The 20,433-nt window shown below is 38.8% G+C and overlaps 1 protein-coding gene across 1 annotated transcript in view; it reads left to right on the plus strand.

Annotated features, from left to right (window-relative positions):
* Positions 1–1,818: 1,818 nt before the first annotated feature.
* Positions 1,819–20,433, plus strand: part of ANKUB1 (ankyrin repeat and ubiquitin domain containing 1) — a 40,985-nt gene continuing 22,370 nt past the window's right edge. Inside the window, 4 exon segments of the mRNA XM_060149132.1 lie at positions 1,819–1,837; positions 1,840–1,907; positions 3,212–3,355; positions 19,071–19,287. Of these exon segments, the coding sequence (XP_060005115.1) occupies positions 1,819–1,837; positions 1,840–1,907; positions 3,212–3,355; positions 19,071–19,287 (448 nt within the window).

The raw sequence follows: 20,433 nt of genomic DNA on the forward strand, positions 1-20,433 counted from the left end.
GGCCTGCTCTACAGAGATCCTCTGAAGAATTTTCACCCCTTAATATAAGACAGTGGGCATTTTATAGCCCCTTTGCAGTCAGTTATTGAGGAGGGGTGCATAGCTTTCCTGGCAAGGCAGCTCCCATCAGCTGAGGGCAATTCTTTGGAAAAGGGGGGGTAGCTATAAGCCTTTAGCAGTCAACAGTAAAGGCAGCTGGAGGGGGTGAGGGAGGGTGAGCAAGACACCAAAACAGCATTAACTATGTCCTATGGTAATGCTCTTTCTATCAAAATGCTAACAGCATAAGAAGGTATCATTGTGTTGCAACACTTGAAAAACATGAGGCCAAAAGTATTAGCTTTGCAGTGAAATCCTTTGCCTTTTTTATGTTTTCCATTTTCTCAAGTTTCTTATAGTTGGAACTCAGACTGTGAATGAATAGAATCAGTTAACAGGTTAACATTTACTAACTATCATGTGGCTCACATTATGCTAAGTGCTGTTAAGAATAAAAAGAAATGAAAGATAGGGATTCTGTCCTAGGTCTGTCTTCAGGAAGAAGACAAGATTTACAAACACTAAAAAAATGATCAGGGCTTCCCTGGTGGTGCAGTGGTTAAGAATCCGCCTGCCAATCTTTCTGGACATGGGTTCGAGCCCTGGTCCAGGAAGATCCCACATGCTGCAGAGCAACTAAGCCCATGCACCACAACTACTGAAGCCCACATGTCACAACTACTGAAGCCCACGCGCCTAGAGCCCGTGCTCTGCAACAAGAGAAGCCACCGCAATGAGAAACTCACGCACCACAACGAAGAGTAGCCCCCGCTCGCCACAACTAGAGAAAGCCCGCACACAGCAATGAAGACCCAATGCGGCCAAAAATAAAATAAATTAATTTTTTAAAATGATCAGACATAATAGCATTAGAACAAGTGTATAATAACTGGGGATTTCAGAGGAGAGTCTTAGAATTAAGTTCCAGTAAAATATAAGCTTGCGTAATGGTGATTAATATCTTTGCTCATTTTTTGAGTGTGGTTTGAAATATTTTCCACCAACACTAAGGGAAGTTGAAGGAAATAACAATGGTAAATTGTTCTAAATAACATAAGGGCAAGGACTAAAAGAAATACCAACTATACTGTGTTGTTATTGGGTCGGTTCCATTATGCAGAGATGGGAAGGGAAAACCACAGTCATTTGCCTACACATTCCTCTCCCTAGTGCAAGTGGATATTGTTCTGTACCCCGTGGCAGGATTAGAAATACCGCCAGGGAACAAGTACACAAAGTTGCTATGGAAACCAGAATGCTTCAGCTCAGAGTTATTTACAGAGAACTTCCAGGATGATTGCATTCAATAAAATCAACTCTGTTTTGCTTCACTCTGTGCCAGTGCATCCCAATTCAAATATCTAGTTCTAAGGGTCCTTCCATCAGCTGTACTTGGATGAATATGGATTCAAGTATCAATGGATGGTGGTCACATTACAAAGTATAATTTATGTGTGGCAGTTTTGTATTACATGCTTGATGCTTGTTCACACTTGCCTCAACCATTTTCAAGTTTTCTGGTTTCCATAATAGAGCAACAGGTGGCTGTTGACTAATGCCACTGGCAGAGAAACATTTCCTCCAATGTAGCTGCTGTCAGTTTCACCGGATACTGTGGTACTGCGGGACTTCTCTCTCCACGTTCTCTCAACTCGCCTTTGAGGCTAGACAGTGACAGCTGCCTCTGGCCATCATTTTTGTCCTTAACTGTGAACTGGATTCTCCCAGCTATCCAATAGGATCTTTGAAAACAGCTTCTTTCTTTCTTTTTTTGACAAAATGAGGATTTTCATAGCTTTTGAGGATCTTTTGAACCATTTGATATTTCAGCAGATGAAACTGTGGAGGCTGTCAAGCTGATGATAAAGGTACATACTTTGTCCCTGAGCCACTAAGATGTGCATTAATTTTAAGTATGCAGTGAAGTTTAAACTGTACGTGGGTGCATTTTCAGCAAACAGGGGACTAAAACTACTTGAAAGTGTCATTGTTTGCTTACCTAATCGTTTGTTAGAAGATATTAACTCTGGAGGTGTTAGACAGGAAAATTCTCAGGGGAAAAAAAGTTTAGCTTATCTTTATGATATTTGCAGATTGTGTATTGGCCAGATAGTATTACTGAAATTCTTCACAAAAGGAGAAAAACAAGACACTAACTCTAGGCCAGGTAAGTGGAGCATACAGTTGTCAGATAGATGGCCTGTGTGGTGAGCAAGCAACTATAAAGAACCAAAGGATTTTGGAGGTGGAGAGGACTTCCGGGCTACAGCCTCATTTTGCATTCAGGGAAAACTGAAGCTCAGATAGATTGACCATTTAACCTAGGATCACAGAGCCAGAATAAAAAATAATTTGGGTGCAGTACTTTTCTTACAAATTTCTTATAAATACTCACTATAAAATGGAAAATTAAGACAAATATTTAGGAACTGACCATCAAATGGTATTTAACTTGGAGATGATTTATTCCCATTTACTAAGGATCATTTACTGAATCATAGTTACATGATATATAGTAAATTACTATGATCCCTAAAATCTAGATCTTCTAACACAGAAGCTCTTAATCTTTATGTATCATGGATCCCTTTGGCAGTCTGGTGAAGCCTATGGACTCCTTCTCAGAATGTCTTTAAATGCCTCAAATAAAATACATGCCCCCAAAAAAGGAAACCAGTTATACTGAAATACAATTTAAAAAAATTAAAAAACAAATTGTGATATTGTGACCTGTGGGTTTCCTTATTAACACATTAACAAGTGTTTGCAGTGTATCTCATAACTATTACAATTTCAAAGGGGATCAGTATAAATAATATTTTGTATCTGCAACAACAATGATGGGATATGAAAATATCTGTGATTTCTATTGGTGACAAAGTCACAGGAACAGTCAATTACTGCTACTTTAGCTTGTTGTCTATATACATAAGAAAAATCCCAATTTTATTTGAAGTTAATAAAAACCAAATGTAGTTTTTTGCCACCTAAGTTCTAACCATCAACATTTGGGGATGTCTAAAGACTTCAGATTAAGAACCCCTGTCTAATACTTCCTCCTTCTGTCCCAATTTTATAATACTCAGTGGAAAATATAAAAGATAAGAGATTACATTGCTGGTCTAGTAATGTAGAGATATGCTGTTTTCATAATATGCTATTGATTTTTAAGGATTATTTCCACATTCCTCTCTCTGAAGATGAACAAGCCAGGAGGTATCTGGAGCTGATGTACGCTGGAGCAGCCCTAAAGGACAGCTGGAGTCTTACTGATGTTGGAATATCTTTTTGTTCAACTCTCAAATGCTTTGTTAAGGTATGACGGATGATCAGAGTAACAATCTGTCCAAGATGTCTACCTCATTTCAGATAAAGTTATGAATAATTCAACCAAAGTAGTTCACAACGTAGGAAGAGCTTTTCTCTTCTTGCCTTCCCCTCTCTTCCACTTGCATAACTAGACTTAGGCACAATTTGTGCTGTAAGGGGAAATAAGGCATGGAGACTGGATAGAGCTCCCTTTGTTTACTCTTTCTCTCCCTTCCCTCCTCTATCCCCCTTGTTGCCTGCCCCAAAACAGTCATCGCAGAGCAACCCATAAACCAATATAGGATCAAGGCCAAGGGGCTGATCTGGAATACTGATGTGGGAGAAAGAAGATTAGGTCACTTCCATGGCCTTACAATGTATTACGGGAATGAGGAAAGGGAAGAAATTCTCAGTTAACAATAAGAATGAAATGGCAGGATCTACATTCAAATCCTACAATGCAGCCATTCATGAATTATGTGTACATACAACAGAGACAGCATTTTCCATTTATACTGTCCTTAATCAGTGGTGCTTAATTTGGGGTCCATGGCTGGCTTTAAGAACAAAACCCTAAAACTGCAAAATATGCAAAATTATGTACCTGGAGACTTTCTGGGTGAAGGATCCTTAACTTTTGACAATTTCTCAAAGAGACAGGTAGCCTAAAGAGAATTAAGAGCTGTTCTCTAGGATAGAAATAGTATTCAGTACTGGTTCTCTACCCCATATGAAAACACGAGCCTCAAGGAACTTAGTAAAGTACATATTTTCTGCTAAATGGGACACTTATTTTCTCATGGTTAGCATTAAAAAAAGTTTATGGTAGCTAAAGCTAACTCTTTTTCTTTTCATATATTTTACTGATTGACTAAGTGGGAAGTCTATTTTTTAAAAGAATTTTCTAAAATATTTATTATTAAGTAGTAAAGATAAGTCACAGAAAAAAAAACATTGTATGATCCCATTTATGTAAATAAAAAGGCCATATTTTATACATGTTTTTAATGTCTTATAAGCATTTATTCATGTATTTTTTAAATCTTTTTATTATGCTTTTTTAGATAAATTTTTAAAGTTTATTTTTTATTGGGATAACATTGGTTTATAACACTACATTACATATCTTTCATGTGTACAGTATTATATTTCTACTTCTTTATACTCTACAACATGCTCACCACTAGAAATTTAGTTTCCAATCATCTCCATACAGTTGATCCCCTTTACCCATCTTGTCCTCCTCCCACCACCCCTTCCCCTCTGCTAACCACTACTCTGTTCTCTATATCTATGTTTTGGTTTGGTTTGTTCAATTTTTTGTGTTAGTTTACTTGTTTTTTATATTCCACGTATGAATGAAATCATATGGTATTTGTCTTTCTCCGTCTAACTTATTTCACTTAGCATAAATTCCTCTAGGTTCATCATGTTGTCGCAAATGGCAAGATTTAATCATTTTTAAGCCTGAGTAGTTCCGTTGTATATATATATATATATATATGTTGTGTGTGTATATATACATACACATACACACCACATCTTCTTTATCTATTTGTTCATTGATGGGCATTTATGTTGTTTCCATATCTTGGCTATGGTAAATGATGCTGCAGTGAACATAGGGGTGCATATATCTTTTTGAATTACTGTTTTGCTCTGTGGAATCTTTTTAGTTTGTTGTAGTACCATTTGTTTTCCTTGCCTGAGGAGACATATCTAGAAAGATATTGCTAAGACCAATGTCAAAATGCATACTGCCTATGTTCTCTTCTATTGCATTTTATGGTTTCAGGTCTTACATTTAAGTCTTTAATCTATTTTGAGTTGATTTTTGTGTATGGTATGAGATATTGATTTAGTGTCTTTCCTTTTTCTTTCTTTTTTTTAAATGTGGCTATCCAGTTTTCTCAGCAACATTTATTGAAGAGACTATCCTTTCTCCATTGTATGTTCTTTGCTCCTTTGTTCTAAGTTAATTGTCCATGTATGTGTGGGTTTATTTTGGAGCTCTCAATTCTGTTCCATTAATCTATATATCTGTTGTTCTGCCAATACCATGCCATTTTTATTACTATGGCTTTGTAATATAGTTTGAAATCAGAGTGTGTGATACCTTCAGCTTTGTTCTTTTTTCTCAAAATTGCTTTGGCTATTCAGGATCTTCTGTGGTTCCATATAAATTTTAGGGTTTTTTTGTTCTATTTCTGTGAAAAATGTCCTTGGGATCTTGATAAGGATTGCATTGAATCTGTAGATTGTTTTTATGGACATTTTAACAATGTTGCTTCTTACAGTCAATAAGCATGGCATATCTTTCCATTTCTTTGTGCCTTCTTCAGTTTCATTCAACAATGTCTTATAGTTTTCAGTGTACAGGTCTTTCACCCCCTTGGTTAAATTTATTCCTAGGTATTTTATTCTTTGTGTTGTGATTGTAAATGGGATTGTTTTCTTAATTTCTCTTTCTGCTAGCTCATTGTTACCATCTAGAAATGCAACAGATTTTTGAAGGTTGATTTTGTACCCTGCAATTTTGTTTATTATTTCTAATAGTTTTTTGGTGGAGTCTTTAGGGTTTTCTCTATATAAAATCATGTCATCCATAAATAGTGACAGCTTTACATCTTCCTTTCCAATTTGAATGCCTTTCCTTTCTTTTTCTTGCTTAATTGCTCTGGCTGGAACTTCCCAATATGTTGAATAAGAGTGGCAAGCGTGGGCATCCTTGTCTTGTTCCTGATTTTAGAGGTATTATTTTTAGGTTCCTGAAAAATGTCTAGTTATCAAAAAAGGAAATAAAAACAATTCTAATTTCTTCTGCTTTTCTCTCTCTGATACTCAGAAAATTGTAGTATAATACTTTTTTAAGCAGACCTAAATTCTATGTCATTTCTTAAATGTCTCATGTCTTTAAATATGTATATACATACTGTGTTTTTGTTACTGTACAGTATAAACCCTCTAAAATTTCCTGGAATTCTCCAACACCAATAATGATGTTCAAGACATTTTTGTTGCTTGCTTACTTGGAGATAGTGGTATAAGATCAATACTAATATTTGGCTTTTTTGGTTTTTTTTTAATTAATAGTAATCTTTTATTTATTTATTTATTTTTATATTTATTTTTGGCTGTGTTGGGTCTTCGTTTCTGTGTGAGAGCTTTCTCTAGTTGCGGGAAGCGGGGGCCACTCTTCATCATGGTGTGCGGGCCTCTTCACTATAGCGGCCTCTCTTGTTGCGGAGCACAGGCTCCAGATGCGCAGGCTCAGTAGTTGTGGCTAACGGGCCTAGTTGCTCCATGGCATATGGGATCTTCCCAGACCAGGGCTCGAACCCGTGTCCCCTGCATTAGCAGGCAGATTCTCAACCACTGCGCCACCAGGGAAGCCCCAATACTAATACTTGAAATAGTTAGAGGAATCTAATTGAACCATAGCTATTCAGGGATGTAGACAAAGTGTGTTAAGAGTATGAATAGAATACTTTTACTCAACTAAGCACTGACTTTATTTTATTATTTAAAATTTTTTTAATTTATTTTTGAGCAGGTAGTACAGTCACATGGTGCTCAATTCCAGTGGTACAGCAGGATACACAGTAAAAAGTCCCTCTCCTACCTCTGGCCCCCAATCTTCCTCCCCAAAGTAACCTGTGTTCATAGTTTTACTTACAAAAATATTTCATAACTTCTGCCAATTAAGCATCATCTGTCACAGTGATGCAAGCTGCCTTTGCACTGAACTCTAACCTTTCCCTGGAGTTCTAAACTGCTAATGACAAGAACAGAATGTAGACGTAAAAGACTATTCCAGAAAGCCCAGGCAGAATATAATTATGAGTCACAAGGCTGGCCAACATGAAGGGTTTAATTAAAAACTCTCAAGTTCCATGGAATTTTTACTGATCTTCATCTTCACCTTCTCTGGCAGAATCACATTTAGTGAATTTCTTATCACTAGTTTTGGGAAGGAAAATAATATCTTGAATCTGAAGGAAGAGAATTACCTGCAAAGCCATAAATACTGGTTTCCATCCTAACTCAGTTCCTGTTAAATTAGATGATATAACAGGCCTATTTCAAAAGTCCACACTATTCACTGTTTATGTATGATAACGTCCAAACTGGGTTTGTAACAACAAAAATACTTTATGAAAATGTCCCTTGCTTCAAAGAATGAAGTCATATCAACTCTATACTGTTTGATCTATCTTAGGTAACCAAAGACTACCTTCCGAGTCATATTATTGCTTTATTGCATAATTAGATGCATACAAACTTAAGTAGTACTTTTCCTATCTAACTATGTTACTTCATGCAATTAGTTCCATTTTCTGAGAATCTAGGAAAGCTAGAGTCTCAATTTATTTTGGTACAAGTTAGAAATAGCATGATATAAACCAAAAACTTGGCAAGTAAGCAATTTTTTCTTTTTAAAAAGATGTAAGTAGATACCATGTGTCATGAAATCAATCCAGACTATTTGGTTTCTTAATTGCACTTATATTTTTGTATGGATTACAAGGTTTCGCTTGTGTGAAAAGAGGGAAAGATGTTAGATAAATGGAGGTGTTCTATTCTAAATAGTCAATGGGTTTTCCAGTTTCTCTGCTAATTACACTTTCTCCTTTAATGGTAATGTAGACACATTTGGAAAAGTGAATGGGGGATGACATAAGAATAGTAGGGAAAGAACATTGCCTTAATTTTTCTTTCCTTGGAAAAGAACTCCTACAGAAACCACAAGAAATATTTTCTCTGGCATGTATCGCCATGTTCTATTAGCACAGGTTTCAGCCCTGCCCATTCATTGCTGATGCTGTTGCAGTGTTCCTGTAAACCACACATGAGGCATTGCAAAGGCCTGGGTCACTGTGTGGCATGCACAGGTGCTATCGCCATTTACCTCCTTCATCCTAACCTGTGTAACTGTGGAAACTATTGCTTGAGTTTTGTTCATTGTTGTCACCAGTGCATAGAATAATACCTGGCACACAGCAGGCTCTCCATAAATATGTGTTGAGTAAATGAGTTGATGAAGGCTTGAGGGATAAAGTAGAAAAATAAACAAGAAGGTATATGATTGTTGTGAGAAACGTCATAGGTATTGAGATGCCTTTCAGGGTTTGGGTTCCCGCCCTTGCTGTGACATCTCTCCTCCCCTTCTACCTTCGAGTCAAAGTGCTCCAGTCTTAGTGCTTTTCCCTATCCAGCACCAGGGTTCTTAGGCTGCAAGCAGCAGAAAGGAACCTGGACAATTAAGGAGGAAAACAAATATATAAGAAAGGCTATTGCGTAGTTCACAGTCTTGACAGGAAGATTAGAGAATTGGGCTCAGAGATTATGCTGCCAGAAATAATTTCTAAATCATGACCCACAACTAGTCCAGGAAGGCCCCCGCTGCAGCCGCCCTAGAGCCCTCAAAGCAGACACTGGACGCAGCTGCCAGCCCTGTTGCCAGGCCAGCAGTGCTTCAGATCTGCCACTGCCAGGGAAGAGTCCCTGCGTCTGCTGCTTCTCTGCCTTCCTGGCTCCGAATTCAAAGTGGAGGTGGATGGGGTGGCTTGACTGGGCAGCACCCTGGTCACACATCTGGGTCGCACAGCAAAGGGGGCTGAGAAGCAACCATCTGGCAGGTTGTGTCTTCTAAAGTGTGAGGAAGACTCAGTCTCCCTAACACTGTTGTTGTTTTTTTTCACCGCACTGCATGGCTTATGGGATATCACCAGGGATTGAACCTGGGCCACAGCAGTGAAAGCCCGAAATCCTAACCACTAGGCCACCAGAGAACTCCCTCCCTAACACTCTTTATGGCTTCCCTGCCTCCTTCTATCACAATACTTCCACCAACCAAGGGCTGTGGTTAAAACTTAGTCAATTCTTTCTGGCATCCTTGGAAAGTTGTTTTATGGTGAAAGAGTGTGTTATTTGTGGCACCACTGAGTAGATGTCTATCAGACAAATTGGAGAAGTTTGAACTATACTAGTAGGTCTAAAATTGATTCAAAATCATATACATTTTAGCTTTCAAAAGGCACTTTTAAAACACCAAAATCTAGGGATGTCCCTGGTGGTGCAGTTGTTAAGAATCCAACTGCCAATGAGGACACGGGTTCGAACCCTGGTCCGGGAAGATCCCACATGCTGCAGAACAACTAAGCCCAAGAGCCACAACTACTGAGCTTGTGCTCTAGAGCCCACGAGCCACAACTACTGAGCCCACACGCCACAACAACTGAAGCCGGCGTGCCTACAGCCCGTGCTCCGCAACAGGAGAAACCACCGCAATGAGAAGCCCAGGCACCACAGTAAAGAGTAGCCCCTACTCGCTGCAACTAAAGAAAGTCTGCACACAGCACCGAAGACCCAACGCAGCCAAATAAATAAATTTATAAAAAAATAAAACACCAAAATCTATGAGATGCATATGTGAACTTAGATTTTAAACACAATTTAAACACAAAAACATGTATAAACATGCTCCTTAAAATGTATAATTTACAACTAAAAACATGTTTCTAAATAAAATGTCTATTTTTTTCTAAACTTAAAGCCTTAAAGAATAGTATATAAAGAATTTGGTGGAGAATTCCCTGGCAGTCCAGTGGTTAGGACTCCATGCTCTTACTGCTGAGGGCCGGGGTTCAATCCCTGGTCAGAACCTGTGGGGAGCTAAGATCCTGCAAGTCATGAGGCATGGCCGGGGGTGAAAAAAAAAAATTTGTTGAGGAAAGTTGTTTCAATTCACTGTCCTAGACTCCAAGTATAACTTCTCCAGAATGACAATCATACAAAAGGAGAAGTTCATGAGGCTAAGATGTTTATGAAGACATCTCAACTTGCAGTTTAACAAAAACAAACATTATTTCCCCTTTTGGTCTACTCTGGAACAGTTGGGACATGTTTCTGCTTATTTAGTGCAGCAACTCCAAAATAGCAAAATATATTAAAAAAAAAAAAAAAAAAAGAGGAACCAAGATGGCTGACTAGAAGGACGTGTTCTCACTCCCTCTTGCGAGAACACCAGAATCACAACTAGCTGCTGGACAATCATCGACAGGAACACACTGGAACTCACCAAAAAAGATACCCCACATCCAAAGACAAAGGAGAAGCCACAATGAAATGGTAGGAGGGGCGCAATCACAGTAAAATCAAATCCCATAACTGCTGGATGGGTAACTCACAGACTGCAGAACATTTATACCACAGAAGTCCACCCACCGGAGTGAAGGTTCTGAGCCCCACATCAGGCTTCCCAATCTGGCATTCCGGCAACGGGAGGAGGAATTCCTAGAGAATCAGAATTTGAAGGCTAGTGGGACTTCGACAGGACTGGGGAAAACAGAGACTGCACTCTTGGAGGGCACACACAAAGTAGTGTGCACATCAGGACCCAGCAGAAGGAGCAGTGACTTCGGGGAAGACTGAACCACACCTACCTGCTAGGGTTGGAGGGTCTCCTGAGTGGCAGACAGTGGCTGTGGCTGACCGTGGGGACAAGGACACTGGCAGCAGAAGTTCTGGGAAGTACTCCTTGGCATGAGCCCTCCCAGTGTCCACCACTAGCCCTACCAAAGAGCCCAGTTGGGCTCCAGTGTTGGGTTGCCTCAGGCCAAACAACCAACAGGGAGGGAAGCCAGCCAGCAGTCAAGCGGATTAAAGTTTTACTGAGCTCTGTCTACCAGAGCAACAGTCAGCTCTACCCACCACCAGTCCCTCCCAACAGGAGACTTGCACAAGCCTCATAGATAGCCTCATCCACCAGAGGGCAGACAGCAGAAGCAAGAAGAACTACAATCCTGCAGCCTGTGTAACAAAAACCACATTCACAGAAAGACAGACAAGATGAAAAGGCAGAGGGCTATGTACCAGATGAAGGAACAAGATAAAACCCAACAAAAACAACTAAATGAAGTGGAGATAGGCAACCTTACAGAAAAAGAATTCAGAAGAATGATAGTGAAGAAGATCCAGGACCTCGGAAAAAGAATAGAGGCAAAGATCGAGAAGATGCAAGAAATGTTTAACAAAGACCTAGAAGAATTAAAAAACAAACAAACAGAGATGAACAATACAATAACTGAAATGAAAACTACACTAGAAGGAATCAATAGCAGAATAACTGAGGCAGAAGAACAGATAAGTGACCTGGAAGACAGACTGGTGGAATTCACTGCTGTGGAACAGAATAAAGAAAACAGAATGAAAAGAAAAGAAGACAGCTTAAGAGACCTCTGGGACAACATTAAATGCAACAACATTCACATTATAGGGGTCCCAGAAGGAGAAGGGAGAGAGAAAGGACCAGAGAAAATATTTGAACAGATTATAGTCAAAAACTTCCCTAACATGGGAAAGGAAATAGCCACCCAAGTCCAGGAAGGGCAGAGAGTCCCATACAGGATAAACCCAAGGAGAAACATGCCGAGACACATAGTAATCAAACTGGCAAAAATTAAAGACAAAGAAAAATTATTGAAAGCAGCCAAGGGAAAAACGAAAAATAACATACACGGGAAAACCATAAGGTTAACAGCTGATTTCTCAGCAGAAACTCTACAAGCCAGAAGAGAGTGGCATGATATACCTAAAGTGATGAAAGGGAAGAACCTACAACCAAGATTACTCTACCCAGCAAGGATCTCATTCAGATTTGATGGAGAAATCAAAAGCTTTACAGACAAGCAAAAGCTAAGAGAATTCAGCACCACCAAATCAGCTCTACAACAAATGCTAAAGGAACTTCTCTAAGTGGGAAACACAAGAGAAGAAAAGGACTTACAAAAACAAACCCAAAACAGTTAAGAAAATGGTCACAGGAACATACATAGTGATAATTATCTTAAACGTGAATGGATTAAATGCTCCAACCAAGAGACACAGGCTTGCTGAATGGATACAAAAACAAGACCCATCTATATGCTGTATACAAGAGACCCACTTCAGACATAGGGACACATAAAGACTTAAAGTGAGGGGACGGAAAAAGATATTCAATGCAAATAGAAATCAAAAGAAAGCTGGAGTAGCAATACTCATATCAGATAAAATAGACTTGAAAATAAAGAATGTTACAAGAGACAAGGAAGGACACTACATAATGATCAAGGGATCAATCCAAGAAGAAGATATAACAATTATAAATATATATGCACCTAACATAGGAGAATCTCAATACATAAGGCAACTGCTAATAGCTCTAAAATGGACAGATCATTCAAAATGAAAATTAATAAGGAAACACAAGCTTTAAATGACACAATAGACCAGATAGGTTTAATTGATATTTATAGGACATTCCATCCAAAAACAGCAGATTACACTTTCTTTTCAAGTGCACACGGAACATTCTCCAGGATAGATCACATCTTGGGTCACAAATCAAGCCTCAGTAAATTTAAGAAAATTGAAATCATATCAAGCATCTTTTCTGACCACAACGTTATGAGATTAGAAATGAATTACAGGGAGAAAAATGTAAAAAACACAAGCACATGGAGGCTAAACAATACATTACTAAATAACCAAGAGATCACTGAAGAAATCAAAGAGGAAATCAAAAAATACCTAGAGACAAATGACAGTGAAAACACGATGATCCAAAACCTATGGGATGCAACAAAAGCAGTTCTAAGAGGGAAGTTTATAGCTATGCAAGCCTACCTCAAGAAACAAGAAAAATCTCAAATAAACAATCTAACCTTACACCTAAAGGAACTAGAGAAAGAAGAACAAACAAAACCCAAAGTTAGCAGTAGGAAAGAAATCATAAAGAACAGAGCAGAAATAAATGAAATAGAAACAAAGAAAACAATAGCAAAATTCAATAAAACTAAAAGCTGGTTTTTTGAGAAGATAAACAAAATTGATAAACCATTGGCCAGACTCATCAAGAAAAAGAGGGAGAGGACTCAAATCAATAAAATTAGAAATAAAAAAGTATAAGTTACAACAGACACCGCAGAAATACAAAGCATCGTACGAGACTACTACAAGCAACTCTATACCAATAAAATGGACAACCTGGAAGAAATAGACAAATTCTTAGAAAGGTATAACCTTCCAAGAATGAACCAGGAAGAAAGAGAAAATATGAACAGACCAGTCACAAGTAATGAAATTGAAACTGTGATTAAAAATCTTCCAACAAACAAAAGTCCAGGACCAGATGGCTTCACAGGTGAATTCTATCAAACATTTAGAGAAGAGCTAAAACCCATCCTTCTCAAACTCTTCCAAAAAATTGCAGAGGGAGGAACACTCCCAAACTCATTCTATGAGGCCACCATCACCCTGATACCAATACCAGACAAAGATACTACAAAAAAAGAAAACTACAGACCAGTATCACTCATGAATATAGATGCAAAAATCCTCAACAAAATACTAGCAAACAGAATCCAACAACACATTAAAAGGATCATACACCATGATCATGTGGGATTTATCCCAGGGATGCAAGGATTCTTCAATATACATAAATCAATCAATGTGATACACCATATTAACAAATTGAAGAATAAAAACCATATGATCATCTCAATAGATGCAGAAAAATCTTCTGACCAAATTCAACACCCACTTATGATAAAAACTCTCCAGAAAGTGGGCATAGAGTGAGCCTACCTCAATATAATAAAGGCCATATACGACAAACCCACAGCAAACCTCAGTCTCAATGGTGAATACCTGAAAGCATTTCCTCTAAGATCAGGAACAAGACAAGGATGTCCACTCTCACCCTTATTATTCAACATAGTTTTGGAAGTCCTAGCCATGGCAATCAGAGAAGAAAAATAAATAAAAGGAATACAAATTGGAAAAGAAGTAGTAAAATTGCCACTGTTTGCAGATGACATGATACTATACATAGAGAATCCTAAAGATGCCACCAGAAAACTACCAGAGCTAATCAATGAATTTGGTAAAGTTGCAGGATACAAAATTAATGCACAGAAAACTCTTGCATTCCTATACACTAATGATGAAAAATCTGAAAGAGAAATTATGGAAACACTCCCATTTACCATTGCAAAAAAAGAATAAAATACTTAGGAATAAACCTACCTAGGGCGTCAAAGGACCTGTATGCAGAAAACTATAAGACACTGATGAAAGAAATTAAAGATGATACCAACAGATGGAGAGATATACCATGTTCTTGGTTGGAAGAATCAATATTGTGAAAATGACTATACTACCCAAAGCAATCTACAGATTCAGTGCAATCCCTATCAAATTACCAATGGCATTTTTTACAGATCTAGAACAAAAAATCTTAAAATTTGTATGGAGATACAAAAGACCTCGAATAGCCAAAGCAGTCTTGAGGGAAAAAAACGGAGCTGGAGGAATCAGACTCCCTGACTTCAGACTATACTACAAAGCTACAGTAATCAAGACAATATGGTACTGACACAAAAACAGAAACATAGATCAAGGGAACAAGATAGAAATCCCAGAGATAAACCCACGCACCTATGGTCAACTAATCTATGACAAAGGAGGCAAAGATATACAACGGAGAAAAGACAGTCTCTTCAATAAGTGGTGCTGGGAAAACTGGACAGCTACATGTAAATGAATAAAATTGGAACACTCCCTAATACCATACACAAAAATAAACTCAAAATGGATTAGAGACCTAAATGTAAGACCAGACACTATAAAACTCTTAGAGGAAAACATAGGAAGAACACTCTTTGACATTAATCACAGCAAGATCTTTTTTTTTTTAATTTTTTTTTTGTGGTACGTGGGCCTCTCACTGTTGTGGCCTCTCCCATTGTGGAGCACAGGCTCCAGACGCGCAGGCTCAGCAGCCATGGCTCACGGGCCCAGCCTCTCAGCGGCATGTGGGATCCTCCCGGACCAGGGCACGAACCCGTGTCCCCTGCATCAGCAGGTGGAGCTTCAACCACTGTGCCACCAGGGAAGCCCAGCAAGATCTTTTTTGACCCACCTCCTAGAGAAATGGAAATGAAAACAAAAATAAATAAATGGGACCTAATGAAACTTCAAAGCTTTTGCACAGCAAAGGAAACCATAAACAAGACGAAAAGACAAACCTCAGAATGGGAGAAAATATTTGCCAATGGACAAAGGATTAATCTCCAAAATATATAAACAGCTCATGCAGCTCATTATTAAAAAAACAAACAATCCAATCCAAAAATGGGCAGAAAACCTAAATAGGCATTTCTCCAAAGAAGATATACAGATAGCCAAGAAGCACATGAAAAGCTGCTCAACATCACTAATTATTAGAGAAATGCATATCAAATCTACAATGAGGTATCACCTCACACTGGTTAGAATGGGCATCATCAGAAAATCTACAACAACAAATGCTGGAGAGGGTGTGGAGAAAACGGAACCCTCTTGCACTGTTGGTGGGAATGTAAATTGACACTGCCACTATGGAGAACAGTATATGGAGGTTCCTTAGAAAACTAAAATAGAATTACCATATGATCCAGCAATCCCACTACTGGGCATGTACACAGAGAAAACCATAATTCAAAGAGACACATGCACCCCAATGTTCTTTGCAGCACTGTTTACAATAGCCAGGTCATGGAAGCAACCGAAATGCCCATCGACAGACAAATGGATAAAGAAGATGAGGTACATATATACAACGGAATATTCCTCAGCCATAAAAACGAACGAAATTGGGTCATTTGTAGAGACGTGGATGGATCTAGAGACTGTCATACAGAGTGAAGTAAGTCAGAAAGAGAAAAACAAATATCGTATATTAACGCATATATGTGGAACCTAGAAAAATGGTACAGATGAACCGGTTTACAGGGCAGAAGTTGAGACACAGATGCAGAGAAGAAACGTATGGACACCAAGGGGGGAAAGTGGCGGGGGTGGTGGTGGTGGTGGTGTGATGAATGGGGCGTTTGGGATTGACAGGTATACACTGCTGTGTATAAAATTGATGACTAATAAGAACCTACTGTATAATAAAATAATAAAAATTTAAAAAAAAGCATTTGTGAAAGATACTGTGGTTTTCAAACTTGCATTACCTTCTCTTTTATGTCTCCTTAATTTTTCCTATTTAATGCACATGTATGTATTTACGGTGAGTTTGCATTTATTTTTGTTTTGTTTGTTTTAATTATTTTCTTGGCTGTGTCGGGTCTTAGTTTCAGCCCGCAGGATCTTCATTGTGGCATGCAGGATCTTTTTAGTTGCAACATGTGGGATTTGGTTCCCTGACCAGGGATCAAATCCAGGCTCCCTGATTTGGGAGTGGGGTGTCTTAGCCACTGGACCAGCAGGGAAGCCCCCTGCATTTATTTTTGAAAACAAAAGTGGAATTATTACCATGCAATAGATCTATGTATTGGAAGCCCCCTGCATTTATTTTTTGAAAACAAAAGTGGAATTATTACCATGCAATAGACCTATGTATTTTTTTTTAATTGAAAAGTCAGAAACTTTGTATGTATCTCCTACCATGGTGTCTTGGTTTGTTTGTAAAGCAGAAAATCCAATTTTACATTTGTCCAACAATGATTTGTTTATGGGATTGCTTATTTAATAGCATCTGACTGTCTTGGGTATAACTACCAGTGTTCCCCCATTCAGAACATTTGGGGAGGGGTATCACATAGATAGATGCCTTTTTTTAAATAGATAAGGTGAGTTAGCAAGTTGCTGGTAATCAACAGCTATCTGCTCATTCTCTGTATAAGCAACAGGAAGAAGTGTCACCAACTGGTGTGCCACACTAGAACTTAAAATGGGTTTCCCACAAAAACAAGGTTTATAAAATGATGAATATATAGCGTTAAAATAGTACAATGAGAACTATGTTCCAGATATGTTATGAATTATTTATTCGATACATATTTATGGACAGTCTGCTCTGTACCAGGTACTATTCTAGGCACTGGGTGACAACAATGAACAAAACTCAAGCGATAGCTTCCACAATAACACGGATTAGAATGAAGGCGGCAAACGTTTATTCATATTCTGGGAAGCATCTTTTCAACTTATTTTTCTAACATCAAATAGTAGTTAGTTAACTGTTAAGGGTGACTTGAGCCTTTGCTGCTTTGATTGCATGTTACACATTTAATTCTAAATATAAATTAGAACCTATACCAAGGGCTAACTTTAGGGAAATCAGAGTAATCATAACAGAAATAAGGAGCACCTATTACATAAAATATAATTTTTCTCTCTTCCTCACTATCTTTTTATTCACCTTTCATGGGAATTTCTTCCTGCCCATATATACCCCATGGATTAGGTCAGGCAGATACCTGCCTTAATGGAGCCACAGGAAAACATGAGCATGGTGAAAGGGAAAGGGTGATTCCTCATGTCCTTTCAATTTTTATTGAGTGGATTTACGAGAAGCTGTTGAGGAAAACTGTCCTAAGCACTTTAAATTCAGCTCAGCTGGCTAATGGCTTTATGCTCAGCAGAAGATATCGGAACCTCTCCCAGTGACCTGAGTCACTGAAATGGACCCCAGGTCAGAGCACTGCAGCCTAAACTTTCATCAATAACACTACGTACTCCTTCAAAGCTCTTTCAAAGAGATCCGCATGTTGATCACATTCTGGCAATGTGTTATCTGGTAGGTGGGGGATGAATTTAATGTATTATAAACTTGAAGCAGGGAGGGGTCCCTGCAGAAACCCTAGACGAATTTGATGGCAGAAAAGGGGAGGGTAACGGGCGGGACAAGGGAGCCGTGACTGGCTGGAGTCCCCTGGAGGAACCTGGAGGCCAGGGCTCTGCTTCTCAGTTTTGCTCAAGGTCCCACGTTACTCTTACCGGAGCCCTCGGTGGCGGCTCTCGGCGCTCACATCTGCCACACCAGCAGCGCACTAAAGAAAAACATGATCGTCCTGAGTCCACTAAAGAGGAAGTAAAGCCAGTTTCTTTTTTGTTGTTGTTGTTAGAAAAGTGAAAATTTTAATAACCTTCCCTCCCTTCCCATTCTCCCCCTTTGCTGTGTTTTTGGTTTTAGTTTGATTGCTTTAACTGTTAACAAAAGAAAAAATACTTTCCCAAACTTTTCTTCTTAACTCTTCCAGATATCTCAGTTCCACCTGCTTTCTTATTTAGATTCCAAAACAAAAGGAACAAAGGAACCTTTTTCACTTACATCTAGTACTTCCCTTTTTAAATAGTAAAAGTAAATACACATGGTTATTAAAAAAAAAAAAGAAAAAAGTCAAACCATACAGACAAGGAAGACCATAAAATGATAAGCAAAACTCTCCTCCCACCCTGAGCTCAGTTCCACTCCCCAGAGATAACCTCATAGAAATAATTTTTTCAGTTGACTGAGGTTTAGAATCCACAGTATTGCCAAATTAAAGTGCAGCATGATGGAGGAGTTGTTTCTAAACTAACACCTCCGTAAGCACAGTGTGGATATAAATTCTCCCCACTCCTCTTGTGTATCTGGGTCCGTAGACTAAGAAGTAAGAAGGGACTCAAAGCCCTGCCATGTCTCCCTCACTTTTCTCAAAGAAGGAAGACTCATAAATTTCCTCAGGACAGAAGCATGAGACTCAGACCAGAAGTCAGAGAACTTAACTGGCCTTTGCTTTCATCCTTAGCACCCATGTTGTGGGAGCTAGAGGCACTCAGAGCCACGTTCCAAGATGTTTGTCCCTTGTCCCAACCCCCAGACAGTGCTTATTTCTGAGTTCCCTTCTTTTCTCTTCCCTTAGGAAGAAGAAAAGCCCACTCTCTGCCTGTTCAATGCTGTGAACCAAGAGACAATGCCCATAATGGAGAGCATTTCCCTTCTTGGTAAAAAAGTGTCTGATCTGAGAACACTGATAGCTCTGAGATGTGGATTCCCTGTGAGTGTCTTCCGTCTTCGGACCCCAGAGGGACTGGAGATGTACGACTGCAACACGCTCAGGGACTACCAGACAGACCTCGGTACTGCCCACTATATGTGATAGCAGCTACTACTCAGCACTCAGGTTCTTTGATACCAGACTCACAACAGAAGGAGGAGTTGGTTCTAAACTAGAACCTCTGTAGGCGCAGTGTGGATGTAAATTATCAAAACCCCTCTTTGGTGTCTGGGTCTGTAGGCTAAGAAATAAGAATGGTCACATACCCCTGCCATGTCTTGTTCTCTCTGCTCAAAGCAAGAGGACTTGTTAATATCCTCAGGATAGAAGACCAGGACTCAGATCTGTTTATATTTTTCTCTTTCAAAATATATTTCAAGCATATATAGAAGCAAGTTCTAGTAGATATTCTTTTTCCTCTTTTTAATGCAAGTGGTAGCATATGATACATATTGTTTGAACCTTGCTTTATGTGAACTCATTTTGAAATATTGTCAGTTATATTAAACAATCTTTTAATTAAACAGTATGAAGCCAATACTGTGCAGGCCAAACAGGTGCCTCAGTGAGCACCCTTCATCCCTGATGGACAGATTACAACCTCTCTTTAAATACTGTACTTCAGTCATGTCTGCTGCAGCCATACATTATTAAGCCAAACTCAAAGGACTGTCAGATTTGTTTTAACCATATTGGCAAATGGTTCAAACTTTATAGAGATTCTTGCTTGAGGTGAATAAGTTTTTGCTGACAGCACATCTTTAGGCAACATTGTGCTATAACATTTGCTGCAATGGAATTTGATTTCTCCCAACTTATAATCGGGCCTGTAGACATCCATGAATTAAGCAGTTTTGCTTTTTATAACTGCTAAATTTGCATTTATTGTTACTTTCCTGACTATTATGTTTGCTTATTCTTTCATGTTATTTTTAACTGAGGCTCTCAAAACTTTGACATCAATTACCATCCCTGTTTTTGATCAGAGGAAGTAATGTTCTAACAGTCGTCCTCAGAGTATCTTACTGTAAACACATATCTGCTCTGTGTGCTTGCTGGGGGATCAGCCCTGCACAGAACGTGGTGGCGGCTGATTTAAGTAAGTAAACAAGTGGCATTTGTCTTCGAGCAACTTATGACCTAGTTATTTAATGAAATGCCAAAGGATAAATGAGAAAACGAAGGTGACTCTTCTTCAGGCCTGTGCTGCTCAGATCATGATGTGACA

Source organism: Lagenorhynchus albirostris, chromosome 5, assembly GCF_949774975.1.
Source record: "Lagenorhynchus albirostris chromosome 5, mLagAlb1.1, whole genome shotgun sequence".
Lineage (NCBI taxonomy): Eukaryota > Metazoa > Chordata > Mammalia > Artiodactyla > Delphinidae > Lagenorhynchus > Lagenorhynchus albirostris.